The sequence below is a fragment of the Scyliorhinus torazame genome, chromosome 2 (genome assembly GCF_047496885.1).
Source record: "Scyliorhinus torazame isolate Kashiwa2021f chromosome 2, sScyTor2.1, whole genome shotgun sequence".
Taxonomy (NCBI): Eukaryota; Metazoa; Chordata; class Chondrichthyes; order Carcharhiniformes; family Scyliorhinidae; genus Scyliorhinus; species Scyliorhinus torazame.
The window spans coordinates 221,418,909-221,438,683 of NC_092708.1; the positions used below are offsets into that span (position 1 = coordinate 221,418,909).

General features: G+C 47.5%; 1 protein-coding gene across 2 annotated transcripts in view; it reads left to right on the forward strand.

Moving 5' to 3' along the window:
• Positions 1-18,119, forward strand: part of LOC140396113 (dynein regulatory complex protein 11-like) — a 291,112-nt gene extending 272,993 nt beyond the window's left edge. The window contains exons 18-19 of one of the 2 annotated variants that reach the window (XM_072484239.1): positions 8,949-9,187; positions 17,638-18,119. In XM_072484239.1, the coding sequence (XP_072340340.1) occupies positions 8,949-9,187; positions 17,638-17,784 (386 nt within the window). In that variant the 3' untranslated portion in view covers positions 17,785-18,119. The remainder of the gene's footprint in view (positions 1-8,948; positions 9,188-17,637) is intronic. The other variant, XM_072484248.1, reaches the window with a different exon arrangement.
• The last annotated feature ends 1,656 nt before the right edge of the window (positions 18,120-19,775 follow it).

Here is a 19,775-nt window from a genome sequence, read left to right on the forward strand (position 1 = left end):
ATGTTGGAAAATCTGGCAGACCAAATGTCATGTTAGTGGACAAAACACCAGCTTTTTCCTCTTGTTTACATAAAGGGAAGTAAATTCAGCCAGGTGAGCTAGCCAGCTCAATTTTCTGATACTTGCTATACCCAGGTTATCGGCCCCACTGTGTGCAATGTAAGGGTCTTTCCTGTTTATTCCCTGTTTATTCCCTTTGTTACGACACCCTGGGCGAGTGCGCTTTCAATTCCAAACCCATTCATCTCGAAGACACAACACAAGTGAATTAACCAATAATTATTTTTAAAATACCCCAACTCTTTGGCCCTTGGCTGCCCCATAATTACAGTCACCAAGTTTGTAAGTTTAAACACAATTACTCTATAACTAAGAACTACCATGAAACATGCAGTACATACAACTAGTTAAAGTTGAGCTAATAGCTGACTCCTCCCCCCCCCCTTTAAACTGTCCGGCCCTCTCCCACATTCACAAGCCAAACAATCACAGAGAAAATATGGAAAATAATAAGGATGAAGGTCAAACGGTACAGTCTTTGCTTCAGATGATGGATCCTTTAGTAGCTTTGTTTCAATCCCGGCCTTCAGTTCAAGGCTTTTACTGTGGATTCATTCAGGTGTCAGTGGTTGAGCTTTCTGGAGAGGCACTTTATTTTGCATCAAACTTTGCTTCCAGGCCTTTTTGGAGAAAGTATTGGTCGGTTCACATCAGCCATTTCTGCAGAAAGAGTTGATTTTCACAGTGGCCTTCTGGAGAGAATTAACTGGATATTTCTGGAGTAAGTTAGATCACCCCATCCAGGCTGCAGAAACACAAGTGAAACCAAAGACAAGCCTTGTAACTCTGAAAAACGTATCAGTGTGATCAGATCAAATTGCCACCTGTTGCAATACAGAGCACAGCCTTTTTGGCCAATTCATTGGCTATCAAACCAAGTCAACACTGATCTCCTGATGCTGAAATCCTCTGCTTGAGTTAAAGGTACAGGCCACTGTTTCATTCTGCTTGAATTGTAATGGGTTTCCCAATGTTTAACGTTGGGATTCTTGTTACATCAGTGGCAGGGGGCAGGGACAATCCCATCACGCAATTACGTTGGTGTAAAATGTGATTTGGACCTCTTGAGGGCCTTTCCTCACTCGTCACTGATCCCACCCGCTGAAAACAGGAATGGAAAATCCTCCCCACTGCTTTTACAATCTTCTTGCATCTTTTATTTTAACAAATACAAGTTAACACGCTATGTAAAGTCGCGAACAATGGAATATCAAAGACATGTTGGATTGGATTGGATTTGTTTATTGTCACGTGTACCAAAGTATTTTTCTGCGAGCAGCTCAACAGATCATTAAGTACATGAAAAGAAGAGGAGATAAAAGAAAATACATAATAGGGCAACACAAGGTATACAATGTAACTACATAAACACCGGCATCGGGTGACGCATAACAGGGGTGTAGTGTTAATGAGGTCGTTTCGGAGTCTGGTAACAGCGGGAAGAAACTGTTTTTTGAGTCTGTTCGTGCATGTTCTCAAACTTTTGTATCTCCTGCCCGATGGGAGAAGTTGGAAGAGTGAGTAGGCCGGGTGGGAGGGGTCTTTGATTATGCTGCCCTCTTTCCCCAGGCAGCGGGAGGTGTAGATGGAGTCAATGGATGGGAGGCAGGTTGTGTGATGGACTGGGCTGTGTTCACGACTCTCTGAAGTTTCTTACGGTCTTGGACCACGCAGTTGTCATACCAGGCTGTGATGCAGCCAGAGAGGATGCTTTCTATAGGGCATCTATAAAGTTGGTAAAAGTTAATGTGGACATGCCGAATTTCCTTAGTTTCCTAAGGAAGTATAGGCACAGTTGTGCTTTCTTGGTGGTAGCACGACGTGGGTGGACCAGGACAGATTTTGGAGACGTGTACCCCTCGGAATTTGAGACTGCTAACCATCTCCACCTCGGCCCCGTTGTTGCTGACAGGGGCGTGTACAGTACTTTGCTTCCTGAAGTCAATGACCAGCTCTTTAGTTTTACTGGCATTGAGGGATAGATTGTTGTCGCTGCGCCACTCCACTAGGTTCTCAATCTCCCTCCTGGATTCTGACTCGTTGTTATTCGAGATCCGGCCCACTATGGTCATATCGTCAGCAAACTTGTAGATGGAGTTGAACCAAATTTTGCCACACAGTCGTGTGTGTACAGGGAGTATGTTAAGCATTCCTTGACAAATATCATCAACAATAAATTCCAATATATCACTTAGTCATTACAATATTGCACACGTCCAATAGCAGGTTTGTTCCCTGCTATTCCCTTATTTCCCCTTTCTTTCATTTCGCTGTTACACATAGATGGTTATTGAACATGTCACTTTGAGGCAAGCAGCCTATATAAGAAGCCTGTTCCTTTAATTCAAACTGAAGGTTCTGGAAGGCTGTGCCGGTTTACCCTGGTGATTACCAATTGGCTGACATCAGCTATGACTCGGTTTGATTGACTAGGTTGGCAGCCAACAACAAATGAGCCCAAAATGCTGTGCTCTTCCCAGTTACTGGGATATTATCCCACTGAATATTTTCCAGTCACGGGGTTCCATTTTGGTTTCACTTTTGATTCTGCAGCCTGGATGGAGGGATCTAACTAACTCTTTCCAAAAAGATCTAACTAATCCGCTCCTGACTGCCACTGTGAAAACCACCTCCATACAGAAAAGGCTGTGCAGGCAGAATCCAGAACCAACCAACTCCCTCTGTAGAAAAGTCTGATGTGAACCGACCAATTCTTTCCCAAGAAAAGGCAGGTGCCTAGAAGCAAGGGGGCTCAATAGGAAAGCTTTGAGTGATACATTGCTCAACAGCAAAGAAGATCATTACAGGCTGTAGCACTGTCAATATGACACGAGGCAGGTTGAGGTAATGTCAATTGAAGGCTTTATTAAGCAGAACTTTATCCCCAGCAGCGTGGTTACAGAATGCAGCTGCTGAGGGAAATGGAGGGAAAACTGGGTTCTTATACCAGCATTTCTGGGTGGAGTCCAGTAGGTGGAAGATCCTATCAGGACCTGGCATCCCTCCACCAATAGCCTGTCGACACGTGGTGTACCGTATTACCCCTATTACATACCACCACATTCACCCCTTGTTGAAAAAAAACCCGGCGGGATGGTGGTTCGCATGGCGGTAGGGGTTTACAGAGTCGGTACTGTGCCGTAACTTTGAACAAAACACAAAATTATCGCTTCAACTGGGCCAACAGGCCAAACAGGGTCGGCATGATGCCATAACTATAACAAGACACAATAACTGAAAACTGGGCCAACGGGCCAAACAGGGTCGGCATGATGCCATAACTATAACAAGACACAATAACTGAAAACGTTGAGAGTTAAAGTGATTCAATGAGCCGGATGGGCGCCCTGGTCATCCGTTCCGATCGTCTCGGGCGTGGTGGTGATGGCGCTGGCTCGAGTCCCGTCGACTCTGGGAGCGTAGCGCTGTCCCCTATGTCCTTACTCCTGGGCGGGTCTGGGAGGAGATCCGAACCCCCCGGGAAGGGGGTGGCTGCGGGATGAACCGGCGGGAGTGAGGAGGTGGTGATTGGCGTTGGGGGGGTGTGGGTAGCTCCGTCGGGCGCCAGATCTCGCAGGGAGACCGTGTCCTGTCGGCCATCGGGGTACTCCACATAGGTGCATTGCAGGTTGGCGTGAAGGAGATGCACCCGTTCCACCAACGGATCTGACTTGTGCGCCCGCACATGTTTCCGGAGCAGAATGGGTCACGGAGCTGCTAGCCAGGTCGGAAGTGGCGTTCCAGAGGAGGACTTCCTAGGAAAGAGGAGGAGGCGCTCGTGAGGCGTTTGATTCGTGGTGGTGCACAGCAGGGACCGGATAGAGTGAAGGGCATCCGGGAGGACTTCCTGCCAGCGGGAAATTGGGAGGCTCCTAGACTGGAGGGCCAGCAGGACGGCCTTCCAGACCGTTCCATTCTCCCTTTCTATCTGCCTGTTCCCCCGGGGGTTGTAACTGGTCGTCCTGCTCGAGGCTATGCCCCTGCTGAGCAGGAATTGACGCAGTTCGTCACTCATTAAGGAGGACCCCCTGTCGCTCTGGATATAGTCGGGGAAACCGAACAGTGTAAAAATGGTACCGAGGGCTTTAATGACCGTGGACACTGTCATGTCGGGGCAGGGGATGGCGAAAGGGAAACGGAAGTATTCGTCAACGACGTTCAGGAAGTACGCGTTGCGATCGGTGGAGGGGAGGGGGCCTTTGAAATCCAAACTGAGGCGTTCAAAGGGTCGAGAGGCCTTAACCAGGTGCACTCAGCGCAGATCTGGCAGTTTCTGGTGACTGTTCGGACGTCCTCGACGAAGTAAGGGAGGTTGCGGGCCTTAAGGAAGTGGTAGAAACGAGTGACCCCCGGGTGGCAGTGGTCCTCGTAGAGGGCTTGTAGACGGTCCACTTGTACATTGGCACATGTGCCGCGGGATAGGGCACCGGATGGCTCGTTCAGCTTTCCGGGACGATACAAGATCTCATAATTGAAGGTGGAGAGTTCGATCCTCCACCGCAAGATCTCGTCGTTCTTGATCTTGCCCCGCTGTGCATTATCGAACATGAAGGCAACCGACCGTTGGTCAGTGAGGAGAGTGAATCTCCTACCGGCCAGGTAATGCATCCAGTGTCGCACAGCTTCCACTATTGCTTGTGCCTCCTTTTCCACTGAGGAGTGGCGGATTTCTGAAGCGTGGAGGGTTCAGGAGAAGAAGGCCACGGGTCTGCCTGCTTGGTTGAGGGTGGCCGCCAGAGCTACATCCGATGCGTCGCTCTCGACCTGGAAGGGGAGGGACTCGTCGATGGCGCGCATCGTGGCCTTTGCGATATCCGCTTTGATGCGGCTAAAGTCCTGGCATGCCTCTGTCGTCAGGGGAAAAGTAGTGGACTGGATTAGTGCACGGGCCTTGTCTGCGTACTGGGGGACCCACTGGGCGTAATAAGAAAAGAAGCCCAGGCAACGTTTCAGGGCTTTGGCACAGTGGGGGAGAGGGAACTCCATGAGGGGGCGCATGCGTTCAGGGTCGGGGCCTATCACTCCATTACGCACTACGTAGCCCAGGATGGCTAGATGATCGGTGTGGAACACGCATTTTTCTTTGTTGTAAGTGAGGTTCAGGGCGTGAGCAGTCTGGAGGAATTTTTGGAGATTGGCGTCGTGGTCCTGCTGGTCGTGGCCGCAGATGGTGACGTTGTCGAGATACGGGAACGTGGCCCGTAAATCGTGCTGGTCAACCATTCGGTCCATCTCTCGTTGGAAGACCGAGACTCCGTTCGTGACGCCGAATGGAACCCTTAAAAAGTGGTATAACCGCCCGTCTGCTTCGAAGGCAGTATAGTTGCGGTCACCGGGACGGATGGGGAGCTGGTGGTAGGCGGACTTGAGGTCCACGGTGGAAAAGACCTTGTACTGTGCAATCCGATTGACCATGTCGGATATGCGGGGGAGAGGGTATGCATCTAGCTGAGTGTACCTGTTGATGGTCTGACTATAGTCGATAACCATCCTCTGTTTCTCCCCGGTCTTAACAACTACCACCTGGGCTCTCCAGGGACTGTTGCTAGCCTGGATGATGCCTTCCTTCAGCAGCGTCTGGACTTCGGACCGGATAAATGCTCGGTCCTGGGCGCTGTACCATCTGCTCCTTGTGGCGACGGGTTTGCAATCCGGGGTGAGGTTCGCAAACAAGGAAGGCGGTTCAACCTTGAGGGTCGCGAGGCCGCAGACAGTCAGTGGGAGTATAGGGCCGCCAAATTTAAATGTTAAACTCTGGAGGTTGCATTGGAAGTCCAACCCTAGGAGTGTGGGCGCACAGAGATGGGGGAGGACATACAGCCGGTAATTTCGGAACTCCCTCCCCTGCACCGTTAGGTTAGCGATGCAGAACCCCGTGATCTGAACGGAGTGGGATCCCGCCGCCAGGAAAATTTTCTGGGTGCTTGGCCGAATTACTCGGGAACAGCGCCTTACCGTGTCCGGATGAATGAAGCTCTCCGTGCTCCCAGAGTCGATAAGACATGGCGTCTCGTAGCCATTCACTAGGACTGTAGTGGTTGCAGTCTGGAGCGTCCGGGGTCGCGACTGGTCGAGGGTCGTCGAAGCCAGACGTGGTTGTTGAAGTTGAGCATCGTAATCAGGCAGTATGTGGCCGTCTGTGTCGGGGTCCTTCAGCCAAGATGGCGGCGTCCACAGATCGAGCGCGGTCGGGGGTGGACAAAATGGTGGCGCCCATCTCTCCCTCGTGGCGTCCGGAGTCCAAAATGGCGGCGTCCGTTGGTCACACGTTGATCGCTGGGGGGGCTGGGTCTGTGGTCCGCTTCTTCCCCGGAGATAGCGGCGACCCCGCGGGACTTGCACACCGTCGCGTAGTGGCCCTTCTTCCCGCAGCTTTTGCAGGTAGCCGCGCGGGCCGGGCATCGCTGCCGAGGGTGTTTCGGCTGGCCACAAAAATAGCAGCGGGGCCCCCCCCCGGTTGGTCTGGTGTTTTGGCCGCGCAGGTTTGCGGGGGTGGGGGGGGGGGTGTTGGAGAGTCGACCGCAGCGGGGGTCCACGGAGCCCAAGGGGCTGTAGTGCGGTCGGGGGCGTAGGCGCGGGCGTTACGCGAGGCCACATCGAGGGATGCCACCAGGGCCCGAGCTTCTGTAAGTCCCAGAGATTCTTTCTCCAGAAGCCTCTGGCGGATCTGGGAAGAGGCCAAACCTGCCACATACGCATCGCGGACCAGGAGCTCTGTGTGTTCAGTCGCTGTTACCGCCGGGCAGTTGCAGTTTCGACCCAGGATCTGCAGGGCGTTATAAAACTCGTCCAGCAATACCCCCGGAAATTGCCGTCGTGTGGCGAGCTGGTAGCGAGCAAAAACCTGGTTGGCGGGCTGGATGTAGATGTCCTTCAGCGCGGCGATGGCACCGGTGAAACCGTCCTCGTCCTCGATAAGGGAGTAGACGTCAGGACTCACCCTGGAATAGAGGACCTGCATCTTTTGTTCGTCAGTCGGTGTGCCGGGGGCCGTTCGGAGGTAGCCCTCAAAGCATGCCATCCAGTGCTTGAAGATAGAGGCCGAGTTAGCTGCTTGGGGTGCGATGCGCAGGCACTCCGGGGTGATTTGGAGCTCCATGTTCCCACGTCATTTTCTTCAATTTAAATTCTGCTTAATAAATTGTAGCACCATCAATATGACGCGAGGCAGGTTGAGGTAATGTCAATTGAAGGCTTTATTAAGCAGAACTTTATCCCCAGCAGCGTGGTTAAAGAATGCAGCTGCTGAGGGAAATGGAGGGAAAAACTGGGTTCTTATACCGGCATTTCTGGGTGGAGTCCAGTAGGTGGCAGATCCTATCAGGACCTGGCATCCCTCCACCAATAGCCTGTCGACACGTGGTGCACCGTATTACCCCTAATACATACCACCACACAGGCTGTAAACCAGAGACTTTAATCTGCAAGCTTGCTGTGGAGAAAGCTGATAAAGAAACTACCATCTGAAGCAAAAGGCAGAATGTATCAGTCACATTGTGGTCGAAATGCAGCATGGCGCGGCGCAACGGGACGGGTTGATGCCGGGAGATCCCACATACGGGATCTACCCAACTGCCATGCCTCGCAAGATCTCGTGTGACATAGCAATGTGAATCCCGCCCATTGTGGGTGGGATCACTTTCTGGCAAATCTACATATTAGAGTGAGACAGCTAGTCTCACTCTAATAGGCGTTCCCAAGATCTAACCAAGATGTGGATCCAACGCCTTCGCCTTGGAGGATTCCACTAACGGGGACTATGGGGGTCTCCCAGGGGATTGGAGGCCCCCAGGTGTATGCCCTCTGGGCAGGGTGGTACCCTGGCACTGCTGGTGCCACTTAGGCACACCCTGGCAGTGCCAACCTTTCACCCTGGCAGTGCCACCTGGATGCCTGACACTGCCAAGATGCCTGGGTGGTACTGCCAGCTGGCAGGGGCACTGCCAGGATGCCAGCCTCACACTGCCAAGCTGCCACTGGCATTCTTGCGCAGCGGTGATTGGGCCAGGGTGTGCAGTGTGGAGAGGGGGAGGGGCCCAAGGACCTCCTTGAACTGATTTGGTGCTTGGGCGTATTCGGGCGCTGCGTTAGGGGCTTGGGAGATCGGGATGCCAGTTCTAAATGGCGCCCTGATCTCTCGCTGCACTGAGGAGTTCCGGCAGGTGGAGCTCCTCCGTGCACAACTGTGTTGCCTCGGCAGGGAATTCCCCGCTGAGGCCCCCAATCAACCTGGATGGATGTTAGATAATGGGGTGTTTCTTGGCTCTCGAGCACCAGGAAACACCTGGCTAATCTCACGAGCTACGGGACTGTCCCCATTCCCGAAAGACGTGCTGTTAGGTCATTTGGACATTCTGAATTCTCCCTCAGTAAACCCGAACAGGCGCCAAAATGTGACGACTAGGGGCTTTTCACAATAACTTAATTGCAGTGTTAATGTAAGCCTACATGTGACAATAATAACGATTATTGTTATTCGGGTAGATCACGCCCAAAGACTCTTATGTTCTGACTTTCATCCATATTATTTCCCACCCCTTTTCTTCTTCCTCGGTCTTTGACTGTTTTGTTTGTTTGGTAGAGGGTTGGGTAGTTGATGTTGGTAGTAGGTTATTAGCTTGTCATTAATCAGTTGTATTTACTGCATATTTCATAATAATTCTTGGTATAAATGAACAGTAATTGTGTTTAAATTTTACAAGCCTAGTGTTTGTCATTATTGGTCAGCCAAGGGCCAAAGACTTTGGGTATTTTTCGAAGAATTATTTGTTAATTCACTTATGTTATGTCTCCAAGACAAGTGGGGCTGGAATTGACTGCTCACTTGCCCAGGGTGTCATAACAATATTTATAGTAACTAATTAGTACTTTCTTGTTTCTTGTGTCAGTATTATGGCGAAGCATAATTCAAGAAAATGGTGGGATCCTGACTAGTTCACTGGACCTGAGTTCCCTAGCTAAAGTTACTGATGGTTATACCCAGGGACACTTCTGCCAAGCTGCGAAATATGTTCTAACTGAGCACCGCAGAAAGCAGCTGCACACAAAACCTCTAGCTGCAGTAGAGTTTATCGCTCCTCTGGCCAAGAACGATCCTGTATACAAAGAGGAGGAGGAATTATTTAAGGTAAGGAGCAACTTTAAAAAAGAGTCACAATTGATGTTTAATTGGAAACTAAAGCGAACAAAGGGATGTATTTGTGGGAGAAACACATTTTTATACAAGTGGCAAATTTTGGTTCATGGCCCAAGGACACGTGACTTTTCACACACCAAACTTGTGCAGAGACTTGGTAATTTCTCATACAGGTCGGCTGTATCGACCATGTACAATTCCTGGTGGCCTAGTCAAGTGCTGTTAGATTTACCATGATATTCATTATTCTCTTTAAAGGAACAGGAAATCAAAAGTTCTAGTAGTTTCTTTCAAGTGCCTCCTGAAAATCAATTTTAGGACAATTTCACTGAGAGAGCAATTTTAACCAAACTCTTTGGATAGAAAACCCATGGGATCAGTTGGAAAGCTGGTTTTATACTCCTCACAGTAGTACTCAATGGAAAGTAAAATTATTCAATATCGGATTTCTATCTGTCAGCTTCCCAATTGGCCTGTTATGTTAAAATTATTTTAATCAGTTTGGACAAATCATGCAAAATCGTCAAGCCATGCCATTTGGCATGTTTAGACAAGATTGATATTGATTGATACTCCAACGCCAGCAAAATTCTTTCCTCTTTTCACTGCTCTCTATCCAAGGTGACCATTTTCACGTGTAGGCCTCTAAATCAATATTGGCTGACAAATTGATCAAGGAAGCTACAAGGGGGCGGTCATCAATTCATAATCATTTGTGAATTTCCATTTGAGATCAGACCACAGACCATAGATCGGTTTGATATTATGATTTGTAAAGCTCAGCATTGCACGACACGAAGATGCTGGCGATCTGAAGTTAATATAGCAGGTACGTCAGCATCAGGAAAAGGTTTGGTTAAATATTCAGGTAGACATCCTCAGTTAATCCATCTTAGTTTTATTTCCAGTAGCTGTTGTGCATTTTTGTTTTTACTCATACTTGTTCTCAAAGTGCATAAAATTCTATGTAAATAGAAACTAGAATATTTATCAGTGTTAGCAGTATTTCAACGGTCTTCATTGATGTATTGAAAACAGTTCACAATTTGTTTCTTGCTATTTTGGAGTATCCTCTGATTTTTCAACAAGTTCAGTAAACTGTACTTAGCTTTGTCCCATGGTGCTAACAAGTCATGATATGCACAAAATAATTTTCTGCTGAACTACTTAAGTAGAAGAAATTTGGTGATATGTTGAATAGAACATATTTAACTGTTTTAGAATGTAGATCTACTCCCAAAGCGTTTAGGTGAGATTGTCACAGCTTGATTTATATGAGACCATACGGCCAATCAAGAAAGGAGACATCAAGCAGAATATTGTGCCCTTCCCGATGATATATTTGCTGCAGAAGTGCATTTAATTGGGTGTGAAGGCCTCTGAATATCCTTGCAACCCCATGGTCAATTTAGGCCATTTAGGGGTCCCATCCTTCCACCACTGGTATTAACCCAGTAGCAGGTGTGGGGGAGCTCGCTATGTAGGGAGCATAACAAGCAAACACTGATTTTCAACATTTCACCATATTTATTCTACTTTAGTTCAGCAGAAATTCGTTCCAGGTTCTGTGGTGTGTGTGGGGGGGGGGGGGGGGGGGGGGGGTAGGAGAGTCCCTTCAAAGATACTCAGTGCTGGATCAAGGGAGCCAAACTCAGGAAAGGAGGGGCCATTGAAAATCACTGCTATCTACTCCACCTCTCTTTCTTCCCCCCCTCCCCCCTCTCCTGTATCCCCTCCATCCCCGGACCTATGACACCCCACCATCGCTCACCTGTGCCTGGATAAATCCTAGACCCGAGGCCATGGGTGGCTGTGGTACGATGGTACATCAGCTACCATCACTCCAGTGCAGAGTACCAAAACGCGTGATGGCCTATAATGGCTGGCAGTTACCAGCAGATGGTTTTCCACTTCAGGGGTCTTAGGTTCCAGTTGGAAGACCAGAATGGCACACAAAGTGACTGGCGTTCTCAAAAAATAGGCAACACGGCTGGCAGCTGGGATCACAAGATTTCCCCTCAAATCCTTAGATCGCTGATTCAATTCCGGCTCGAAGGAAGCCTTACCTCACTTTAGGGCAGCATGTGGTACAGTGGTCAGCACTGCTGCCTACGGCATCGAGGACCCAGGTTCGAATCCCGGCTCACAGTCCGTGTGGAGTTTGCACATTCTTCCCGTGTCTGCGTGGGTTTCACCCCCACAACACAAAGATGTGCAGGGTAGGTGGATTGGCTATGTTAAATTGCCCCTTAATTGGAAAACAAAATAATTGGGCACACAAAATTAAAATGAAAGATTTCACCCCGAAAGTGCTTCATAGCCAATAAAGCAATCACTGTTATAACAGCTTTATAAAACCCTGGTTAGACCACACTTGGAATATTGTGCCCAGTTCTGGTCGCCTCATTATAGGAAGGATGTGGATGCTTTGGAGAGGGTGCAGAGGAGGTTTACTAGGATGCTGCCTGGACTGGAAGGCATGTCTTATGAAGAAAGGTTGAGGGAGCTAGGGCTTTTCTCACTGGAGCGAAGAAGGAAGAGAGGTGACTTGTTAGAGGTGTACAGGGTGATGAGAGGCGTGGATAGCAGAGACTTTTGCCCAGGGCGGAAATGACTGTCACGAGGAGACATAATTTTAAGGTGATTGGAGGAAGGTATAGGGGAGATGTCAGAGGTAGATTCTTTACAGAGAGAGTTGTGGGTGCATGGAATGCACTGCCAGCAGAGGTGGTGGAGTCAGAGTCATTAGGGACATGTAAGCGACTCTTGGACAGGCACATGGACAACAGTAAATTGAAGGGGTGTAGGTTAGATTGAACTTAGATTAGGATAAATGGTAAGCACAGCATCGTGGGCTGAAGGGCTTGTACTGTGCTGTTCTATGTTCTAATACGGGAGCATCAGAGGGAGGAGGATCCTCTCAGTCAAAAGCCTAGTGGGGGTACGGTTAAATATATTCAAGCACTGCTAAGGTTTGACAAGAATGATGTGGAAGCCTTTATTATCTCATTTAAGAAAGTATCTAAACAATTTAATTGTGCAAAATCATTTGGGTATTGTTGGTTCAAACAAAGTTAGCACACAGAGCGGGTAGAGCCAAAGTGTTTGCATCACTATCAGAGGAGGTTTCCAAGGATTATGATGAGGTGAGAAAAGCCATCTTAAGTGCATATGAACTAGTGTCAGAAGCCTACAGACAGAAGTTTAGACATCTAAGGCAAGAATCAGGTATATAGAATTTAAAAGAATCGAACAAAATAACTTTGATACGTCAACAGGAACATTAAAAATTGACCTAACATATGAAACTCATAGGGAAACGGTTATTTTGAAGGAATTTAAAGATTCACTTCCCGCTGTCGTGAGAAATCATGCGGAAGAACAAAGTTAAAACTGCTTGGCAGGCAACAGAAACGGCAGATGATTTTGAATTAGTTCATAAATCAAAAATTGGTTTTCTAAGTCCATTTCAATTTGTGAAGGATAGAAACTGGGGAAATTATAAATCTGCAGATGGTCAAGGCAAAGGATTTGTAGATATTAAAATTATTGTGCCTCAGGTTAAAAGGGAAACCATGAGGGTAGAAGAGAGATAAGAAAACCTAAATGTTTTCATTGTAATAAGGTTGGACACACAACGTTGGTACCTTAAAAAACGTACTGGGAAGACAGAATCTTAAAACCAGGTAAGAAAGTGGGTTTATTAAAATGGGAAAACACCATGGTTGAAGCTGAAGAGATACAAAAAAGAGTCTACAGTCGGTTCAGAGGTTTGTTGATAAGGTGTCAGATCTTTTTAAAGATTTTATTTGTGATGGCAAGGTTTACTCATATGTACAAGGTGAAGTAGTCAAGGAGGTTCAGATCTTAAGAGATACAGCAGGAACAAGTCAATCTTTAATGGTGAGAGATAAGGAGACATGTAGTTCAGAATGAGTTTTGCCGGAAAAGGCGGTAATAAGTGGAATTAGTGGTGAAATGAGTAGTGTGCCACTATGTAAGGTAAGGTTAGAGAGACCAGAGAGAAGTGGTGAAGTTGTGGTAGAAGTAATAGAAAAATAATCTTTTTCAGGGGTTCAATTTATCCTGGGTAATTTTATAGCTGGATCGCAGGTGAGAGTGATGCCTACTGTCATTGAAAAGTGGTGGAAAGGCTAACAACTGAGCAAGAAGCATATCCTGGGGTGTTTCCTGATTGTGTGGTGACAAGGGGTGAGATTCTCCGACCCCCCGCCGGGTTGGAGAATCGCCGGGGGCTGGCGTGAATCCCGCCCCCGCCGGTTGCCGAATTCTCCACCACCGGATATTCGGCGGGGGCGGGAATCGCGCCGCGCCGGTTGGCCGGTTCCCCCCCCCCCCCCCCCCCCGCGATTCTCCGGCCCAGATGGGCCGAAGTCCCGCCGCTAGAATGCCTGTCCCGCCGGCGTAGCTTAAACCACCTACCTTACCGGCGGGACAAGGCGGCGCGGGCGGGCTCCGGGGTCCTGGGGGGGGGGCGCAGGGCGATCTGGCCCCGGGGGGTGCCCCCACGGTGGCCTGGCCCGCGATCGGGGCACACCGATCCGCGGGCGGGCCTGTGCTGTGGGGGCACTCTTTTCCTTCTGCCTTCGCCACGGTCTCCACCATGGCGGAGGCGGAAGAGACTCCCTCCACTGCGCATGCGCGGAAATGCCGTCAGCGGCCGCTGACGCTCCCACGCATGCGCCGCCCGGAGATGTCATTTCCGCGCCAGCTGGCGGGGCACCAAAGGCCTTTTCCGCCAGCTGGCGGGGCGGAAATTCGTCCGGCGCCGGCCTAGCCCCTTAAGGTTGGGGCTCGGCCCCCAAAGATGCGGAGCATTCCGCACCTTTGGGGCGGCGCGATGCCCGACTGATTTGCGCCATTTTGGGCGCCAGTCGGCGGACATCGCGCCATTTCCGGAGAATTTCGCCCAAGATGACAAAGTCACAGTTTGAGACAAGAGATAGAGAACTCGAAGAGTACAGTTGGAGAGGCTGAGGTTCAGTTATCATAAACAATGTTTGATCAGATAGTTGATAAAGAACAAGAGTAGGTGGTGGATGAAGCGGATATCTTTAGTTCAAGAAAGTTGGTAGAATGACAGCAAAAGATTCAGAGATAATGCAGTTCTATCAGAAAGCATATACAACAATAAAATCTAAGTTTATATCAGAATGTTGTTACATTAGAAAGAATGTATTAATGAGGAATTAATAGCTACATAAAGCAATCCAATCAGATCAGGGATCCAACTTTATGTCGAAGTTATAGATAGTTTAAGAATAAAGCAATTTTGATCAACTGTGCATCATCCAGAATCACAAATAACGTTAGAAAGGTGACATCAAACTTTAAAGACCGTGTTGAGGGCCAATAGCCAGGACTATCCAAAGAATTGGAATAAAGGAATTCAATTTGTATTTTTTGTAATTAGCAACGCACCTAATGAACAAATAAATTCAGTCCATTTAAATTGATGTTTGGTCATTGACCACTTAAATTGATCAAAAAGAAATTGGTGAGTCAGCGTTCTGAGACTACTTGTCAAACATTACGACGAGATTAACTATGGCTGATGAGTGACTAGAAAATATTCAAAATTCTCACAGCATGCGATGAAGAATGAGATGGCTAAGGAATCACAAATAAGTTGTTTAGTTAGTGGGGAGAAAGTATTAATATTGTTACCAATAGTACATAAACCATTAAAAGCGAGATTAAGTGAGTCTTATCAAATCGAAAGGAAATTAAGTGAGGTGAATTATTTGATTAGAACGCTATACAGAAGGAAAAGTCAGAGCGTGTGTCATGTTAATATGCTCAAAAGGTATGTTGATGGAGATGGAAAGGATGAGGTGTTAGTCATTGTAACTCAGGAAGAAGAGATAAATCCAGTGTAAGGACCTTCCTGTTTATTCCCTTATTTCCAGTTTCTTTTATTTTGTTATTTTTAATCCATGCATGAGCAACGGTCATGTGCCTGTAATCGAAGCAGCAGAATTCACAAGTTGCAGGGGAGAGCTTTCTGCAAGTCTCAGCTGGTTTGAATAGGAGACTTGCCGGGACCAGAGGGAGAGGAGTGGGACTCGGTTTGATTGCTTGGCTGGTAGCCAGAACATTGGCCCAAAAGGCCGTATTCTGCCCAGCAACAGGTGGTAATTGGCTCCTATCCCAGTGGAATGCTTTTCAGAGTCCCAAGGAGCTTCAGTTTTATACTGGCTTGAGAAAAACAAGGTCCTCCTCTCCCTCCTCCGTGTTATCTCCAGAAAGGCTGCATTTCTAACATTGTAGAGAGAATCTGAATGAATCTATCGATCGGAAATCACTGTGGGTTGCAAGCAAAGACCAGACCCTGCTATCTCTCTCCAGAAAACCTGCGAGTACTAGACTTCTGAAACTACAGAGGGCTGAATGCAAACCATGAATTGAAAGCAAAGTTGAAGAGAAGTGATGTTCTGGAAACCACCATCTGAAACAAAATCCCTACAGTGCAGAAGGAGGCCATTCAGCCCATCGAGTCAGCACCGCCCCTCTGAAAGAGTACCTCACCTCAGCCCAAACCCCTGCCCTATCCCCATAACACCATCTAGGGGCAATTTACCAAAGTCAACCCACCGAACTGCACATCTTTGGATCGTGAGAGGAAACCCACGCAGACACTGGAAGAATGTGCAAACTCCACAGAGACAGTCACCCGGGGTTGGAATTGAACCCGGGTCTCTGGCACTGTGAGGCAGCAGTGCCACCGTGCCGCCCCAAATACTTTTTTTCTTTTACGTATGATTTTTTAAATCCCTTTCGTCCCCTCTGTATTTGTCTGTTTAGTGTGTGTGTAGAGGGAGAGAGAGTGTGGGTGGCAAGTTAAAGTAACATATTTCATTATCGCTCTGGTTATAAATAAACAATAATTGTGTTTACCTTTATACACCTGGTGACTATAATTAATGGGAAGCCAAGGGCCAAAGACTTAGGGTATTTTTCGCAGAATTATTGGCTAATTCACTGGTGTTGTGACTCAGGGTCAAGTGGGGCTGGAATTGACCGTGCACTAGCCCAGGGTGTCGTAGCAGCACATGATTCTGAACTTGACATTGCTCAAATTAGATTGGACAGTGAGGAAGTAATAAGAAATTGAGATAATGTACTGAGTTACCTTCCAAAGGAAAGTCAAAGTGACCTGAAAGAGTTATTAAAGTCACATAGAGCTATATATGGGAACAAAGTATGAAGTACAAAAGTAATTATACATCATGCAGATGGAGGAAATGCTACTCCAATTAAGCAATATCCATAAAGGCTCAATCCACTAAAGTTAGCACAGGTACAAAAGGAGATTGACAGCATGTTTAAGAATGATATAATTGAAGGGAGTTTCAACGATTTGAGCTCACCTATTTTGATGGCCAGATGGAACACAATGATTGTGTGAGCACTATAGACAAGCTATGGATTCCTATTTTTATCCTCTTCCTCATTTGAACGACTGTGTTGAAAAGGTGGGACGAGTGAATTTTATTCCCAAACTTGACTTACTTGAAGGATACTGGCAAGTACCTTTGTCAGACAGAGCAAAGGACATTTCGGCTTTTGTGACGCCAGATGGTCTGTATAAGTTTAAAGTTATGGGGCAGGATTCTCCGTTCCGTCAGCCCGATTTCCGGCATGGCACCCCCACCCACTGGCAGCGGGATTCTCCGTTCCCGGAGCTGGCCAGGATTCTCCGTACCGGCAGCCCGTTTTCCAGCATGGCGCACCCCCCGCCGACAGCAGGATTCTCTGTTTCCACAGCCGGCCAATGGGGTTTCCCCATTGTGGCTATGCCCATGCCGTCAGGAAACCCACGGGCTGCAAGTTACTTGCAGTCATGGGGGAAGAATACGGTGCCAGGCCCAGAAATCTGTTTGACACGGTCATCAATTTGCAGCGGTATCTTGCACTGGTGCCTGCCATTCCGGGTGGAAGTCCCACCTGAGGCCAACGTGAACCTTATTTGCATCTCGTTAATGGGATGCAGAGAACCTGCAACTCCGAGACCCTGGAACACTGTAGCAGTGGGTTGATTCAAATCTGGAGGTGAGTCTTTCAGATTTGGGTCCTTGGAGGTCCATCTTCCAGTCACAGAATGTTCCTTTAGATCTATCTTCATTTTCAGGCAGTCCATCTTCTGTCTTTAATAATGGATCAATGATGTTGGGAATCTGGACACAACTACAGACTACGCGCCATCCAGGTCCAACCCACCACTGATATGGCATAAAACACCTAGGTGCATAAGTAATGAGGTCGGGTCCAGGTGATTTGGTGTGTTTTCCTGCCAGCCTTGGCAGTGGGAAACATTCCACCATCCCCATCCCCTCCACGGCACATAGTCTCAAAATGGGAGAATTTTGCCCTCTGTGTTAGAATGCACATCAGATATAACTGTTTCTTTTCTTACTCAGAGCTGGTATGCCAAAACACCACTGGGCAAAAAGAGAGCGAAAGCTGCAAAGGAAAAAGAAAACAAAGGAGGAAGCGAAAAGAAAAAAAAGGGAAATAAAGGGAAGAATGGAAAGGAAGTGAAGAAAAAAGGAAGAAAGAAAAAATAAAAATATTCTTAAGTCAAGTGTATAATTTATGTTGCATTCCATCAGTTGTAAGTATCCTGTGGCAAGGGTTGAGTAAGGTTTATTATTATTATATTGTTTGACAAAAATAGTAATTGTTAATGCACTGAGTGGTTTCTTTTGAATGAACATAAATCATTTGCTATATATGATTGTGTGATGTCACTTCCTGCAGTCGCCATCTTGCATATAGGCAATAGGCACAAACCATCGCATGCGAGTTATACAAAATGGCATCTGTAGTAATGAGGAAATGACACAATCAATCTTATGACGTGTATTTTTCTAATAAAAATAAATTTAAAAATTGGAACAAATGCATGCCTCACAAAATCTTTATAAATTATGCACAGTCTAAGAATTTCCCGAAAGAACTTTTGCCACCTTCTAAGTCGACTCATTACAATAAGGACAACCTCCATTACAAAAAATATACATCATGTTTTTCTCGACCATGATTTGGATCCACTGGAAGGTGCTATTGGCTGATTGTTCACTTTAACCGTACTATATTGGTATTATCACACAATGTTACAGAATTTGGCACTTCTACCAGCTTGGTTCAGTTTCCAATTCAGCAATTAGTTAATCTCTTCTCTTGGTATACGGAAATAAACAGAAAAAAGACAGGCAAAAGAGACTGAATAAAAAGACAAAAAGAAAAATGAAAACATAAAAATAGTGAAAAAAGACAAATTAAACAAAGTAAAAAGAAAAATAATAAACAGGAAAAAAATATGGAAAAAGACAGGAAAAATTGAAGAGACAGATAAACTAGCCAAACTAGCCTGAAAAATAAGAGAAAAAGAGAAATGCAGAAAAAGATAGAGACAAAACTAGAAGACAGGAAAATAACAGAGCAACAGGGTAAATCAGAACAATTGAAGACAGAAACTAAAGTAGAAAAAATGATGAAGACAAAGCAGGAATTAAAAATAGAAAACAGAAAAAAGACACCAAACAAAATGAGAAAAAACAGAATAAGTTGACAGAATAAAAAGGCAGAAATAAAAGACAGAATGAAAATGACAAAAATACAGAACATACTGTGATGATTGTGTCTAAGGTTTATGTTTGTGTAAAAGGACATTTAGTTAAATGAAGTGCCAATAGGGTATGGAGTCCACTTCTAGTTGTGGCTATGCGGAGCTAAGTCGCACATTCGGCAGCTCCCGCTAAAAATGGACTTTTGGGCTCTTTTCAGGGCCCCCAACGGCATTTTTTCAACGTTTTCCGGTGTGGGAAGGAGATTGCAATAGTTCCCCAACAGTGTATGGCTTGGACCAGCAGCGGGGCGACTAAAAAAGTGGTGGTGTACCCAAAGAAGGTGCGAGGGAAGAAGAGCAAAATGGCGGCAGGTGGGGACCAGGCAGCGTGGATGCAGTGGCCGCAGGAGCAGCAGGAGGTTATCCAGCGCTGCTTCAGGGAGATCAAAGCGGACCTGCTGGAGCCGATGAAGGCTTCTATCGACAAGCTGCTGGAGACCCAGACGGCCCAGGGAGTGGCGATCCGCAAGGTCCGACAAAAGATCTCCGACAACGAGGACAAGATCTTAGACCTTCCGGTAAAGGTGGAGGCACACGAGGCGCTCCACAAGAAATGACAGGAACGGTTCAAGGAGATGGAGAATCGGTCGAGGTGGAAGAATTTGCGGATTCTGGACCTCCCGGAGGGGCTGGAGGAGTCGGACGTGGGGGCTTATGTGGTCACCATGTTAAACTCCCTGATGGGAGCGGGGTCCTTCCAGCGGCCCCTGGAGCTGGAAGGGGCCCATAGAGTGCTGGCGAGGAGGCCCAAGGCTAACGAGCCGCCGCGGGCGGTGCTGGTGCAGTTTCATCGGTTCGCTGATCGGGAGTGCGTGCTCAGGTGGGCCAAGAAATAGAGGAGCAGCAGGTGGGAGAACGCGGAGGTTCGAATATACCAGGACTGGAGTGCGGAGGTGGCGAAGAAGAGGGCCGGGTACAATCGGGCGA